Source organism: Parus major, chromosome 4, assembly GCF_001522545.3.
Source record: "Parus major isolate Abel chromosome 4, Parus_major1.1, whole genome shotgun sequence".
In the NCBI taxonomy this organism is placed as follows: domain Eukaryota; kingdom Metazoa; phylum Chordata; class Aves; order Passeriformes; family Paridae; genus Parus; species Parus major.
Genome location: NC_031771.1, coordinates 45978502 through 45995136, shown reverse-complemented (window position 1 = coordinate 45995136; position 16635 = coordinate 45978502). Strand labels below are relative to the sequence as shown.

The following is a 16635-nucleotide window of genomic DNA, read 5'->3' as shown; positions in this document are numbered from 1 at the left end:
TATGCTGTGCAGTGAATAAATGTCATAATTCTGTCTGCTTGAGTTTATTAAATCAAAGCTGGAGGTATTCTTCACGCCATTCTGTTTTAGGAGACCTTGGGACCTTGAGTGTTTTTTTTCCCTGTCAACTGAGCAATCTGCTTGACAGCCACAAACAAAGACAGGATCTTTTTCTCTCTTGTCTGCGAAGTTCTTCTTCGAAGCTGAGCTTTGTATTACTCAAGCTTGGTGTCCTCTGCTTGGCACAGCGTTGAGTAATTCAGACTGATTTACAGTGTTGCAAACATGCAGTGTGTCTGCACAAGGCAGAACACTGGCATGTCATCTTTATTAGGATGACATTTGTCTTTTGGGAAAGTGTACTCATCAAATCATCCTCATAGCAGTGTGTGTTGTGGCTCAGCAAGAACGGCTTTGGCAAAGAAGTCAGAAAGAGGAATTGGGAACTCTACAAATCTTCAAAGTCCTTACATCACAGACATAGTTCACTTGCTGCATATTCTGAAATGGAATACTTGCATTCACCTGGCAAAGATATTTGAGTTTCAGGTCTCTGAAATGGTGCCCCTGTTTCTGTGAGACAGAAATTTGCTGGCCAAAATAGTGTAAACAATCATGAAAGCATATGTGTTTTTTTTTCCTTTCTAAGCACAAGTGTTTCAATTTAGTTTAGGTGATCTGTTGCTTTGTTCTAGTGAAGAATAGGGCTTTCTTTTGATTTGCTTGCTCTGCTTCAATATGGCTTCATAACATAAATTTTTTTTGCTTCATAGATCCTTCACTGCTTCATCTAATAGGGATGTTGGAGCAAACTGGCATCCCCCTCACCCTCCCCCACCAAATTCTTCTATTTTTTGCTATTAATCCTAAAATATCCAGAACTCTTTTGCAGCAATGGATCCATGCCTAGCTTTTTGTGCTATAGCTGCTAAATCCCTCATAGTTCTTTTGTATTATTCTTCCCTAGGCAGGAAGACTAATTTGATTTTTTTAAAAAAAATCTTTATTCTGTGTTTAAATTTGTTCTGTCATAACCCACCTCTGAACATTTAATATGACTTCTGCATCTCCAGGCATTATCATAAATGCATATTATAACAACCAGAGCAAGTAGGGTAAATCCAATACTTTAGGTATGCTTTATGTGGAACTTTAGCACATTTTTGCATTCAACTAACTCTGAGACTTTTTCATTTTCTTGAAGTCCTATTCCACCTCTGGGGAAGGTAATTTTTGTTTTACTGTTAATATGTGTACATGGGCTTACAGAGAGCTGTATTATACCTCAAGAGACTCTCAAAATGGATTTCCTGCATTTAAAATTGTGCTGTTCAGGTAATATATTAAATACATTAACATTTAGGTGATCTCTGTTTTCCACTTTTAAGAACAAATATGCGGTTTAGTGGACAAACATTTGGAATTTGCTGCAGCTCTTTTCAAGATGGTTCTTTGGAAGACATGATGTCTGCTTTAAAATTTTGGTGCCTTTTTTATTAAAGGAGAATTCCTAGTAAGAAATACTATTCTGCCTGCAATAATAATGATTCTTATTAGACACAGAGAATCAGATCTGTGTGTACAGTCTGTAAAGGACCAGTGATTGTAAAGCACTGGCCTTTTTGAAACAATCAGTCTACATGTGCATTTGTGAAAACAAATAATGTAAGAAAACTCTTATAAATACTTCTCTATGGTGTGTAAGAGGATAGATAGATGTATAGAAATATAGATGATACACATATCTAAGTGCTTGCAAGATTAGAGCCTGGAAAAGAAAATGAATTCTATTGAAAACACTAAAAGGAAAGGAAAAGTGTATTCTAGTGAAAGAAAATTTTGTGATTCAATACAAACTTTGTTTTTTGCAGAGGCAGCAGGATTGTGACTTACACTTACACAGTCAGCAACTGGAAAAATGCCAGATTCTGAAAGTAATTTGCGGTCTTCACATGAAGATGTTGTAAATGGTACTTCGGTCTTGAATGAAATGAAAATTTCTGATGAAAAGGGATCCGCTGGAAAAAAACCAGTGACTCAGATTGAGAAGAATGGCTATCCTGACTCCATATACATAAATGCAGCTAAGATTTTTCAAGGCATTCATACTGAAAAGAGTAAGGATAGACTTCTGGTGCGGTATGGCGAGAACTCAGAACCTCCCATGATGGATTTTAAAGATGAGCATTCCAAGCGTGTATCTTATGAACTGGCTTTCAATGCTCTAAAATGTAAGTACAAAACTTACCCAAGAATTGCCAACAGAAATGATGCAGCAGAGAAAACATGGAAAAACAAATGTCTAGTGTCTGCCTGACAGCAGAGACCTGGGGAAATTTTTGTTATGCTTCAGGTTATTACAGAGTCACAGATTCACAGAATATTCTGAATTGGATGGCACCTACAAGGATCATCAAGAATGGCCCATAAGGGGATTGATCCCACAACCTTGGTGTTACTAGCACCCTGCTCCGACCAGCTGAGCTCATCTCAGTGGTTCTTTTCAGATCCTAATTATGGATGAATATATAAATTTACTAGACTACTCATATCCCTCAAATGTTTAAATATAGCTAAGTGTTATTAGCATGTGTGAAATCAAAACATTTAAAGCTTATTCTTTTTCATGTAAATAAATTACATAGGATTGCTACTGTTGGTGATTGAATTTGCCCTCAATTTTCATGTTTAAAATTATAATTTAGTGATTTACAAGGTTTACATCCATAGAATTTTGTAGACAGTAGCATAACTTATCAACATTTTCTCCTTTTTACAGATCAAGATCTTCTTGAAGAAATGCTGTTAAATAGTAAAACTTACCCATGCTACTCAATAGTAAGTGAACATTTTTGTGAGGCATTTTTATTTTCTGTGTTCATATAATTAGCACCTTTTCTGAGGATTCTACAACATTCTTCAGAACAACCTTTGTTGTTTTGAACTACATGATAGCCTTTGACTGAAATATTGCTGATCTATTTACATAGTTGTCTAAAGCATCCATCTCCAAAGTCTGTTGTGAGATTCTGTTGCAACTAATTGCTGGGAGTCAAAACCTTCAAAGAAAGAAGTGGGAGAGCGAGCCATGAACTTTATTGCAACATAGTACTTATTCAGTGATATTGTCCATGTCCATGTGCTTTCCTTCCCAGCTGTGTCCCCTTGTGAGCAGGGAAAAAAATGTTTCCTACCTATCCTTGGGAGTTGGAAAACATGGAATGAATCCCATCAGACAAAAAAGTTCATTGACCCCATGGTTCATTTCCTGGGCAAACAGTACTGTATATAAATATTGTACTGGCAAAAACTGGTCCAGTTTACTCTCTTGACATGCTTTCCTGCCTTGACATGGAAAGAAATTCTGGAGCTGGCAGAATATTCTGCTGTTCCTTTCAGCTTTGTCTTTGATGCCTTTGAAAATCGCAAGATAAACTTGAGCTGATATTGTTTGTGGAGGTTGATGTGAGCAGGCAAATGGTCTAACACATTTATCTTTGCCTTGTTTTTGGCAAGGAAGTAAGACTTCTATGTTAACATTTTGTGTTTGGTGGTATTTCCCTAATTACTTCAGTTTTCTAACTAATTTTGGCCATATTTGTAAGAAGGTAAGACTTTTAGAAGGTGTGTAATAACTGTAAGGATTTAATGTAAAGTAGTTAGTGAAGTGGTTATTGTCCTTAAGCAGGAGATTCTTCCTGGTTAAAACATTCACACAGATAAAGGAGGTTTTCTAACTGAGCATTTTGGATGCTACATATGGAAGAATCCCACAAGACAGGAATAGATAAACAAGAAGTTTTTGTTAGCTTAGCTATTTAACAAACTACTTTATGAAGAGAATAATTTCAAAGTTTCAATTCTGATAACATTAAAAGTTAAGATACAATATTTTGTCTGTGTGCATGGAGAATGTTTTTAATTTTGATAATCTAAATCACACAAGTTATATATTTGAGTTTTAAAAAAATCATTTTTAAAGAAGTGTTTTATAAACTCTCCACAAGTAATTTACTTTCATATTCTTTCAAGTAAGCATTTAAGGGGTTTTAATGCCTTTTACATGGGAGACTGCTGTTTGATATGGATCTTTTTGCAGAAATAAGGCATGCTTTGGGTCACTTTTTCTATCCAGTTGCTTTTCTCTTGCAGCCAGATGAGTTAACCAGCTTGCTTGTTGTGATGCTTTATGACCTACAAGACCGAAAGTTTAAAAAACGAAAGATTTTTGCTGAAGAGGAACTTGTAGAAGAAGTCCAGGAAATAGGGGATTATTTATACAGGTATAAGTGCAAAGAGCTAGTTTTTGTTGATATAGATAAGCAAAACTGAAGATTTGTATAATCAGTGCCTTTTAAAGGTAATTATGAAAATGTCTTTCACCTTAAAATTTTGCAGGATTTTTTTTTTTATGAGAGCCTAGTTTGAAGGCAAATGTTTGTATTTGTACAGATATGAAAAATATAGATAACAAACTATCTTTATATTGTGGATTATTTTGTAGGCATCATATCTTATTTTGGCATTGTTGAAACTTTTATACAATTCTAGGAAGGAAATTAAATATTCAGTAAATATTCATAAATGCAAATGTAATAGAGTCAAGAGGTCATGGAATGGAATAACATTTGTCTATGTAGCAGTACTTCTACTATGAAATGTTGATAAATATTTATTATTTTAAATATTTAGAACAAAAACCAGATTACATAAACATTTTGATATTTATTATCTCTTTCATCAGTCAGTTTATTAATTCAAAAGGAATTTATTGGACAAAATTGTGTTGCTGCTGGATTTAGAATGGCCAAAAAAGTTTGTGAATCTCTTAAGTGCAAGGTATTTCTATAGGGCAGTAACTAAGATATCTGAAGTAGTTCACCAGAAATTTTTATTGATTTTGAATTATCATGTATCAAGAATATGCATGGGGCCTGTGGGAAGAAAAGACTGGAAATATTTTCTCAGACATTTTCATGTAATAATAATAATAAAAGTGACTCCTGGTTGCCATCATACTTGTGTTGTTTCTGTACATGTATAGGGACCAGCTGCCATCAAATGCACATATATGTATTTACATTTTCTATCATGCAAATGAATCTGATGGTTGTACTCCACACATTGTACTTCCAAAACATACTGAGATTTTCTTTGAGCTGCCTGAGAAAATGGATGTGTTTGAGAGTCACCTGTTACAATTCCAGTCCTGCCTGATTTAATTAAAATAATCTTAGCTATTGACTACCACCTTGCATCTTCTGTTATCTAGGGTAGAAAATGTTCTGTAACTCTACTTTCTGTTGCAGCTTGCAGAATGTGTCCCTTTTGGATTTGGTTTCTGGGCATGATGGTATTGTAACAGAAATGTTGCATGCTAATAGCTGGTGAAAACATTTAAAAACTTATGAAACTTGTGACTGTTTTTATAGTTATAGGACCAAACTTGCAGCTGCACTAGCACGATGTCGCATCAAATATGATGCTCTTTCAATTGAATACTTTGTACCAGAAACCATATCAAAGCAGGAAAAAAGGGCTTCTGCTTTACCTGTCTGTTTTTGGATAAACACATTGAAAATCAGGTAAGGTCTTTAAAGTATCATCTGATATTGATGTCTTTGCATATGAAGTGATATAGTTTGCTACATACTTGTTTTAGAATTTACAGGTTATATTTTTACTAGTAATTAAAAATTCTTACAGGAAGCTCTGCTTAGTCCAGTACCATTGTGTTTTATATTTTTTTAGTTTTTATATATTGCAGTAGTGGTATTTCACAGTTTTGAAACAGTTCTTACTATTCTGTCTCTTGTGTGGGTCTTTCATGAAATAAATGAAGAAATAAAGTTAGAAAAAAAATATAGGTGAGTTAACTTGATGAAAAAAAAAAGACAAAATGTCTTGAAAAGTAGGTGTAGTAGTGTAAACCATAATCTTGGCAAAGGGTGTTAAGACACAGTTAATAAATAATAGTTTATTTATAATAATAAACCTGCTGTTTATTCTGTAAGGATAGTGTAAACCTGTGATTAAAATACACTTTTAAAAATCCTTATATTCTGTAGGCTACTAGATAATGTAACACTGATGTTCCCAGTTCTGTACTTACTGATACATGTACCATACCATATTATCCTGTTATCTGTTTTGTTAGACAGATCCAGTGTAATCCATTTTATAACATTTTCAAGAATTTTGTTTTCCTACTATTGCCTTTCATGAATGTTCAGTGCCTAGGTTGTAGGCTTTTCAAGATATTGTATCTTACTTCAGGTGTGACTTTAGAACCCTTAAATAGGAAATAAATAACAGCTGCTCCATTCATTCCAGGTTTAATGTACTGTATAAATTTATGGCACTGTCTGAAACAGCATTTCGACAAACATCTCTTGCTATATATACCTGTAATACTTCATGATATTTGAATTGCTAACCTCAGCAGTTATGCCTTCATTTCATTTACACAAGGATTCTTTCAGTATCAGCCATTAAAATTATTGGTGAGCTGGGCTAGAGTGAAAGCAATTGAAAGAACTGAAGCATTCCAGCAGTAAATTTATAAATAAATATGTATCTATTTTTTATTATATTAATAATTAATAATATTACATTGATATATTATATGAAAGATAAATTAATATTTTTTTTAGTATTTACTACTGTGTCTCCTGAGCACATTTCTGTTTTGATACTTTGAATCATCCTCTGCAGACACATACCTGTTTTTTAATTAATTGTATCAGATTTATTAACAATTATTTCAAATCAGAACTTACATGTCTAAAGTAGAGTAAGTTTCCCTCCTGCATTAGACAGTATGCATTTTATACCTATATATGTATGCATACATATACACACAAAATAACAGAAGAAAAAGATCTTATAATCAATGTAAAGTATGTTGCTTAAGTAACTCATATATTTAATGGTCAGAGTTGTATGTTAACAGCCTTGAAGATGTTATCAGAGATTTGGAGATGAAGGGACTCAAAAAGGTTGAATCTGTGTCAGACTTTGACCATTATACGTATGCTGTGGACCAACACTGCCATGATGTATTGGTTTTTCCTTCCTCCCTTAGAGAAGAACTGCTTAATTTAGATCTTTTTGAAGATTGCAAACTCTTACTGCAGGTGAGTTGATGTTCAGCCTTGAGTTAGGTGATCTGCAAAATGAAATAATTGCTTTGTATTAGGAAGAAGTTGTGTATTGTGTGACTATTCTATTAAATCAGGCAGCAACAAACTCTCATAAGGTCTTGGACATGTGTAATAATTAGGTTACAAACTGATCCACTTGCTAAATTTAGCATACCAATGTCAATGCTTATAATCAATAGCTACAATTAAGTTAGTAGAATGTTTTAAAATTAATCTTAGAGCTGTTGAACTAAATATAAAAAGTGATTAAAAGAGGCTGAAAATGTGAAGAAAATTTCAACATAGCTCCATAGGCTTTCCCCCAGTTAGTAGATAGTAGTATGCTATTGTAATATTTCTTCCTCTTCAAATGCATGTTTGTGATGGAATGATCACACTTCTTTGTATTTTGTGCAAAATACAAAGTTCCTTAATCTTCATAACTCCCACTGGTCTTTTTCCTGAATTGCCATCGTTGGACTCGTTTGGTGGGAGGTTTCTGTTCTAGAGTAATGGTTTGCAGTAACCATGCAACAACACAACTATAAATTATCTGAATGGTCTGATGATTCTTGAGTGCCTAGCAGAAACATTTCAACCAGCATTTTCACTAGATGTGTGGAAGCTTTAGCCTCAAAATTTATTGCTCAACTTAAAGTGACTCAGTATTCAATACTCTATTTAGGTTTGTTTAAATATAATACTTACAGAGAAGAACTACAGATGACAGCCCTAGAGATAATGGGAACAAATTCTGAGTGTTTCTACTTAAAAGTATTCAAAATGAGTACATAAAACCATCAAAACCTCCATCTCTGTGGTGGGGGGGGTGGGTGGGTGGTGCTTGAATGCTGTATGTACATAGACAATGATGTGAACTCAAAGGCTTAGCACTTTCTCTTTCCTTTATCATCAGTTTGTCAGATTTGGTGCAAGACCTGGCATCTGTGGTCATTATGTTCACTCCTTGCCTTTTTAAGTAATTTGTTAAAGTTTTCTCTTAATCACCAGTGTCAGTACTCTTGTGGAGCTGTCCCTGTGTTTTCTGCATTCCAATCTGCCTCTCTATTGTTTAAATTTCAGCAAAATCTTGATCTTTGATCTACAAGGGCAACATTTCTCCTGTAATTATCATCAAGAATAATTTTGCATTTCTCTGTTAAGGTGTCTCAGAGGATTAATTCTGCCTGAGTTGTATCCTCTGTTTGTCTTTTCTGGAACCAGCTGTTGCTAGGAGTGCCTCCTTATGGGGATATATGCTTTGTTTTCACCTATAGATATTACGCTTTTTTATGTATTATTTAGAATTAAGTTATTTAAATTTATTGAGTGACTGCTTGGTTTTGTAATTTATTTAGTTCTGTATTAGCAGATATCCCTGATTAGTTTTTGTCCTCCCTTCTCGCCTATTTGTTATGAGAACTATGAAATACTTTCCTAATTTGGAAAAGAAGGTTAGCATCCATAGAAACCAAAATAGTTGATCATACTCAATTTTTGTGTCATTGTTTTGTAGGATAAGTCTCGGAGCCTTGCTGTACACGCTGCACAGGCGCTGTTGAGTGAAGGTGGTGATGTTATAGTGGCTCATGTAGGTTCCCATCTGACCATTGCCCATATGTCAGTGCTGACAAATCACAGCAAGTCCAAAATTTTTGTGTGTGGTGTGAAATCTTCAGCAAAAGAAGAAGAACTGAAGAACAGTTTCAGTCATATGGGATGTGAAAGTAGGTGCTAAAGGAGTTGGTATTCAAAAAGTATTGTAATAGAGATGTTTGTGATTATGGACTTATTCTATCAGAACTCAGAGATCCCTTCTTTGGAGGCTTGGGCAGTAACAACTTTTTTGTCACAAGGTCAACTGATAGCTCTTCAGCTACAGTCAATTGCAGTCTAACCATATCATAAATGCAGGCTCCTGAAACATTGGTGATTTTTTCCATAGAAGTAGCTACTTACGTACCAGTTGGTGTAGCTGGTAGCTGGGAACTTTTTGGTGTTTTGGCTGCTGCTTTCAGTCTGATTTCCAGCTGTTTGAGTGTGTTAATCCAAAACCAATGTACTTGTTCAGTTTACCTGGAGGACACAATCAGGACAGAATGCAACAAGATTGCAACCCCATTAACTGTCTTTTCAGTGGAAAATGCAGCCCTTCAATCTGTTTGAAATCCATAGGCCATATTTTGGAGGATCTGAATCTAGCAGGTTGAATTCTGTGTAATACCACAGTCTCTTCACCTGTATCACCTGTAGGCAGGCCTGCTTGCAGTCTGTAAGTGTTGAGTTTTCACTATTTTTCAGATATTTGGTTGCTACAGGAAGACTTTACTGAGCTTAAACCAACAGACCCCAGACTTGAAAAGGCAAAAGTTATTTTGCTGCTACCACAATGCTCTGAACTGGGTGCTGGCAATCCAATGGAGCTTATTTTAAGTGAACATAGAGGTAACTTAATTAAAACAGTATCTAGCTCATGCTTTCTGGTAGAAATAGATCCAAGTATTGTGGTCTAGACAGTGTGGGTGCTTCAGTAAATTGTATAATTTCATTAAAGAAACCTTCCTTATTTTAATTACTATAAAACATATAAATTAACTTGCATAATTCTGTGACCACTTCAGGTTGATAGTATGAAAGTTTGAGGGTAATTCTGGGGAGCAGAGTGTGTATAGCTTTTTTTAAGTAAAAAGACTATTGGCAGAAAATTTATTTCAAGATACCAACATGTATATAATTTTCTGTTGGATTACATTCCTTTATTGCCTGTTTGTGTAAGTTGTGTCACTACAATTTTCATTAACTACAAGCAAGTAAGAGGTACCAGTAATTACAGGTAAAGAAGTAAAGCAAATAAATCAGGCATTCCTTGGTATTCTAATTTGTAACACCTATCTTCCCACTGTGCCAGTAGCAACCAGGTCTGCTTCTGCAAACAACTGAATTTTCAGACACTAATACAAATTGCAAGACTAAATTTACTACTCTCTGCTTTTAGATGCAGGATTGCTTCAAGACCTTTTCCAGGGATTTGTGTCTGAGGATAAACTCAGAATTCTTGCTGAGACGCAGCTTAATGAGTTGGTTCATGCACTGAAATGTAAGTGTGCTAGTTTCCCAATTTCTGGGAAGACTCTACACTATCAATTCCATTGTATTGTCACCAGTTTTAATATAGTTAAAAATACACCAATTACTCTATTAATTAACAATAAGCATGTAACCAAACCCCCTGAATAATGATTTCCTCCAGTCTGAAGATGTTTCTGTGTCCTAGTGTCCTCCACACATTAATACAAGACTCTTCTGTATTATGTAGAGAACTAGCTTAGGGCTTAGTTATACTCTGCTTTGGAAATTATGCAAATGTAGTCTCCCTCTGTCTGCATGCTGCCACTTTCTTCCTCTCTCCTTTGGTAGCTGTGTGAAAAAACTGGAGACAGCTTTGACTTTGTGCTGAAATCTGCAAATATTTGAAAATACTTCAATTATTTTGAAACACTAGTGATCAGGAGGTGAAAGTGACGTAATTTTAATGATGCTTTTAATCCTTACCAAACCACTGTCTGTATGAAGAATCTGAAGAGTAAAAAAAGTTGTGCTTTGTTTTGTAGTTAACAAAGTACAAGCTATTGTTTACTGCACTTGTTCAATTTACCCAGAAGAAAATGAACTTGTAGTGAGAAAAGCACTGGAATCTGGAGTGGAGGGAGATAAAGTACGACACAGGTACAGAATTTCGCTTTGGCCTATCAAATTTGAATTAATTTCTGCATCATTTATCAGGGTCATTGAAGGGATTCCTGGTGAACAGTAACTTATATACATCAATAAAATATTACCACTGGGTTTTTTTTCCATTGAATAAGCAGATATAAAATCAAAAATCTGTATCATAAGACATAAGAGTTTTATTTAGTAATGCGAGGAGGAGGTGAGCCTTGTAGCCCGTTTTATCAAGTTCCAAGGAACACAGAAAAAATCCAGATCATGATGAGAACTTGGAAACAAAGTTTTGCAGACTTTCCATTAAAAGTGAACTAACCAGCCAAATTAGGATATTACTTTCAAATATTGAATACATTTCTCTGTAACCATCTTTGAATACAGCTCTGTTGCCAGAGGGTTAGTGGAGCATTAAGGAGTAGGACTCTTATCTTACAGTCCTTAGTGAAGAGGAGGGGGTTATAATTACAAAAGGACATTTTGATAGTATTTTTCGGTACTGAGACAGCTTAATACTAGTTTGCCAGGCTTATGAGCCAAGTCCTTGAGACTACTTTATAACAACCAGGCATTTCTGGAATACAAGGAGAACAGGAGAAGAGGCTAGTTCTTCCCTCCCCACCGATGCACTGCAAAACTGTAAAACTGGAGAAAGATATCTCAATTAGAACAAATAGAAAATTTTCCTAACCTATGTTTTTTAGCTTAAATATTTATTATGAGCATATATAACTCAAAGCCAACACCTCTACAATTTCTGCAAGCTGCTTAGTGTTTTCAGATCACTCCCCAACTTCAGGGACAACTTGATAACTCAATAATTACACACCTGATAAAGAACATTATTTTTCTGATTATGTATTTATTATCTGGTGATTAATATACTTAATAATTGGGAAAAAAAGGGGAATTACTGAAAAAATGGAAAAAACACACCTAATTCTAAAAAGATGAATTCTCATGCCTTTCTTGAATTGCAGTTTTTTAAAATTATAAAAAAGCTATGTTATTGAAAGACATAATTTGAAAATTACTTTTAATGTATCCTTGTTTATTTCCTTTTATATTCTTAAATATTATTTTCTGGTCTTCCATTTCTTTTTTACAGGCTTATTCCTTCTGTTTTTTCTACATGTTCCAATTCAGAGTCTTCCACTGAAATGTTTTTCAAAATGGAGCCATCAGAAATTTCCAGTGGTTGTTTCCTAGCTGTTATAGAGAGAGAGGTAAGCTATGAAAATAACCATTTAAAATCACAGAAGATGAGTACTGTAATTTTCTATAGATGAATAAACAAAATGAAATATTTAAAATAAATTTTCTGTCTTCTCTTCATCTGTCTTAAGACCAAATGACAGGTGAGCAGTTGAAATGTGCCACATCTGGAGTTTCATGCTGCACACAGCTTTAAAAGATGTGCCTGTTATTCTGGCGCTGCTCCTGATCAGAGCAGGCCTTTGATCCAAGTCAGTGCCAGCAACATCCAGAACTATTATCACACTGTATCACAGTTATCACACTTTGGAATGACATACACAGCTTGATTAGATACATGATAAATGGTGTCTAGTATTGTATTTGTATCTATTTGTATTTGTTATATGTGTCACCAAGATTTTCCAGTATCCAAGCAGTCGAAATCTTAATCCCTATGGGTGACACTATTATTATTTGAATAAAATAAGTATGAACATGTTTCCTTCCCAAACTAAAGCGTATGCAAATCTGGCTTGAAAGGCAGGGGGCTTTTGCTGAGTAAACGGAAAAGTCTTGGCATGATTCCTGAGGAAAGGCCTTATAGGGCCAGTTTGCATCTCTGAGCATCAACATTTTCCTCTTGTCTCTAAGAAAAACACACATTTTTTTTTCCACCAAAAGTAGAAGGGCTGTGAGGAAGAACTAATCAGAATTTCATTGCAGATTAAAGATAGGAGATCTTACTTGGTTATTTGTAGCATTTTGCGTCATACTGCAATTACAGTGCTTGAAAGAAGCTTGCCTCTTGGGAGAACTTAGATTCTATTAAGAGAATTACATATGAAAAACCTTTCAAGTTACCTATTACTGACCTCTTTCTTTACAACATTAAATATTTTTAACTTGGTCTGAGTTTTATTAATCATGCTATGTGCATCTCTCTACCATATTGTCTCTCTCCAGAGAAACAAACACTTTTGTTGCAGGTAGTTAATTCAAGTAATTTTTTGGGGGTCAAATTCTAATACAAAGAAGCAATTGCTCCAATGGCCAGTTTTTAGGTGATTCAGGAAATGAACATTTTCCACAATGCAGAAAACATGTACTTATAATTTAAACTGAAATTCCTTCTTTACAGAAACCTTCTTCTTAGCTAGCTGTAAATTGTTTCTCTTCCATCACTATATACTTGGATGTTGACCTGGTTCTTAGTTTAAGAGCTCCTTACTTATTATCAATTACTTAGTATTATGAGCAAGAACTTTCATTACAGTGAAAATGATTAATATTTAATATTACTGATACTTGTGTATTTTAGTAACTATCTCTGATACACACACACAGAGGGAATGGATATGTAGGTTCTTACAGACACATTACAGAGCAGGTCAATGTGGGAGTGTGTTGGTTTTGGCTTGGGGAGTTAATTTTCCTCACAGTGACTGGAGTGGGGCTGTGTTTTGGATTGGTGCTGAACACAGGGCTGACAACACAGAGACGGTTTTGTTATTGCTGGGCAGGGCTTACACAGAGCCAAGGCCTTTTCTGTTTTTCATATGGTCACACTGGTGAGGGGACTGGGGGTGCCTGGGAGGAGACACATCCAGGACAGGTGACCCAAACTGACCAGAGGGATGTTCCAGACCATGTGACATCATACTCACTGTATAAAGCAGGGGAAAGGAGGAGGAAGGGAGGACATCTGCAGTTATGGCACTTGTCTTCCCAGGGAACCACAGTCTTTATCTTAACTCAGTTCCCTAGCTGTACTCTTCCAGTTCCTTCCCAGATCCTGCTGGTGTGGGAGTGAGTGAGTGGCTGTGTGGGGTTTGGTGACCAGCTGAGGTTAAATGCAAGTCAGACACACACATTACAGAGCCCAGAATTGATTTTCCCCTCTTTGGTCAGTAGAGAGGAAAGCCTCTGAAGAACAAATGCTCCAGTACCTCTTTACACAAGTCAAGTTCTTAATTCTGTGAATAAATAGTTTGGTTAGCATTTATCACATGTGACTTAAGTCCTTCTGCTAGATTCTGCTGTCTTTTTCTCGTGGAGCAAATTCTGAGGAGCTCTGTATTGTTGCTTAGATTCATTTCTGTATTGTGGCTCAGATTCATTATTGTTTCCTGTAAAATTTTCAGAAAGATATTTCCAAAAAAGTGCCTGCTAAAGACCTTTTGGCTTCTGCTACAGCAAAAGAACTACTAGATGGCATTGTTGAAGAAAAGCCAAAAGAAGAGGTGAAAAAGCAGAAAGTAAAACGTAAACGTAAGGCTGCTGCTAGTGATAAGCCAAAAGCTGCAAAACTTCACCGCCAAACTGGAGCTAATGTTAAGGCTGAAGTTCCTGTGTCTAAAGCAGCCAGTAAGACAAAAGAAAAGCATGAGCGCCCGAAAAAAGCAGCCAGTGACATACAAGAAAAGCATATGCACCAAAATAAAGCAGCCAGTAACACACCAGAAAAGAAAGTGCACAAAAAAAAAGCAGCCAGTAACACACCAGAAAAGAAAGTGCACAAAAAAAAAGCAGCCACTAACACACCACAGAAGAATGTGCAGCGAACAAAAGCAGCCAGTAACACACCACAAAAGAAAGTGCACCAGAAAAAAGTAGTCAGTAACATACAAGAAAAGAATGCGCGCCAAACAAAAGCAGCCAGTAACGTACCCACGTCTAAAGCAGCCGGTAACACACCACAAAAGAAGGTGCCCTGACCAGACAGCTGTGTTGGGCTGAAGAAATCTGTGAACCCTGATTCACTCACAGCCCCACTGGAAGTGCCAAAGGCCACATCTCATCTGTCATCTCTGCACAAGGCGCATGAGACAGACACCTGCTCAAAAGGCACATGCAGAACAGAACAGGGTTGTACTGAAGGCCCCAGCAATCACTTGGCCTCCACTGACACCACCATATGAAAGGTTGTAACGAAACAAAGCAAGGTTATCAACTTAACCAGACTGGAGCACAGGGTCCAAGTGGTTGCATATTTCCACCACCCTGCTCAAAAACGGTCAAGCCAACTTGGCTGTATGAACCCTTCAGACTCGGCCCTCCCTTTGTAAAGAAGGTTAAAATTCCTGTGTATTCATCAATACTCTTACATTACAGTATATCTTTATGCAAAGATAATTTGGCCTTGGGAAAGATATATTATAGGCTATTCATGTAGAAATATCCATGTTAGATAGTAACTTTTAATCCAGTAATCACACTAAAGTGAATGGAGCTCAGCTGCCTGAGATAGCTGATAGACTGTTGGGGGAAGTGAAGTGAAAAAACTATAGCCTCTTGCTATACACTTTAAAATGACAAGTTAAATCATACATCCAACCCCCCACATGATTTAAACCTGTACAAGTAATCAGTTTCAAATTAATGTTTTTAAAATGAGACTGAATTTTTTATAAAGTGGATTTTCTTTACAAGCCCTAGATCCCATTTTTGTGAATTTCCACTTAAAACTGATGCATAGAAAATAAGCCTTGCACAGTAAGCCTGTTAGCTCATTTTTTATTTCTAAAACTAGATGTGAACTTTTGTACAGGAAACTGGCCGAGTACATTAAAGGCCCTGCATAGGCTCTCTAGTACTTGTTCTCTTAGTTTCTACTTAAGTGTGAATTGAAATACTAACAGTGAAAAATAGATCAAATATTCTCATGCTAAAAACACTGAACTGTCATCATAATGTTATATCAAACTATGTCATTGTTCATAACTGCTTTTTTTATCAATTTCTTAACATAAACAGTTATTAATTGAAAAGAGCTGCTACTGTCAAAGTAACATTTTTATAAATGTTACCACTAGTCAGCTGAATAAGGACTGGACAAAGAGTAGCTGCCTGTCTTTGGAAACAGCTATGGGCTTCTAAGCTGCTCCCTTTTGCTAGCAAAGTTAAAATAACTGTAAAATATCTACAATTGTCTTGTAATCTGAGTAGAGGATAAAATGAGGCACAGAGATACTTTTAACAATAAATATGATTTGTATTTAGAACTTGTAAAAATGAAATAGACACAGCACAGCAATACAGAAAGGCAAAGATAGCTGTGGCCCAGAAATTTTCCTCTAGGCAACCATTTCAGGTACTTGGCAAGAATGTTGCCAGGAGCATCACCAATATAGTGTGGAACTTAACCGATTTGACAAATGGGTCTGGATTTACACCCATTCAGAGAAAATGTTATAACATCTCTATTTTGTCTTCAAAATAGTCAGTGTCACTGGGTCAGCAGTACCTTTTTAAGAAAAGATGTGAATGATATTACACCAGCAGTGTAGACAGCTGGCTCTTGTTCACCTGATAAATATCCTTGCTTCACTGAATCAGTGAAAATTTCTTTTAGCATTTTAATCTGAGCCAGCTGTCCTACTCAAAGACATCCCTCACCTTCTGCATATCCCTGTGAGCAATCCATGCTCCTAACCTGTCCCAATAACATGGTGAACTCTACTCTTATTTCTGAACAAACCTGTAAGGATAGATTCTAGGAGGAGGAGAGATTCTACATGTTGGATACAAGGAAAGGATACACTATGGAGACTTTTTTTTTTTTCTCCAATATATG

General features: G+C 35.8%; 1 protein-coding gene across 1 annotated transcript; it reads left to right on the top strand.

The window, feature by feature from the left end:
- Positions 1–1850: 1850 nt before the first annotated feature.
- NSUN7 (NOP2/Sun RNA methyltransferase family member 7) lies at positions 1851–14776 on the top strand. Its single transcript, XM_033513897.1, has 11 exons — positions 1851–2231; positions 2780–2838; positions 4153–4283; positions 5433–5585; positions 6953–7136; positions 8659–8869; positions 9444–9587; positions 10138–10239; positions 10754–10868; positions 11974–12091; positions 14204–14776. Exons 1-11 carry the CDS (start codon positions 1919–1921, stop codon positions 14774–14776), a joined length of 2103 nt encoding a protein of 700 aa, XP_033369788.1. The 5' UTR covers positions 1851–1918.
- Positions 14777–16635: the final 1859 nt, after the last annotated feature.

Coding starts and splice junctions, on each gene's coding strand:
- NSUN7 (XM_033513897.1), top strand. CDS start 1,919: ATGCCAGATTCTGAAAGTAATTTGCGGTCTTCACATGAAGATGTTGTA. Junction 9,588..10,137: donor TATTTTAAGTGAACATAGAG/GTAACTTAATTA, acceptor CTCTGCTTTTAG/ATGCAGGATTGCTTCAAGAC. Junction 10,869..11,973: donor GGAGATAAAGTACGACACAG/GTACAGAATTTC, acceptor TCTTTTTTACAG/GCTTATTCCTTCTGTTTTTT.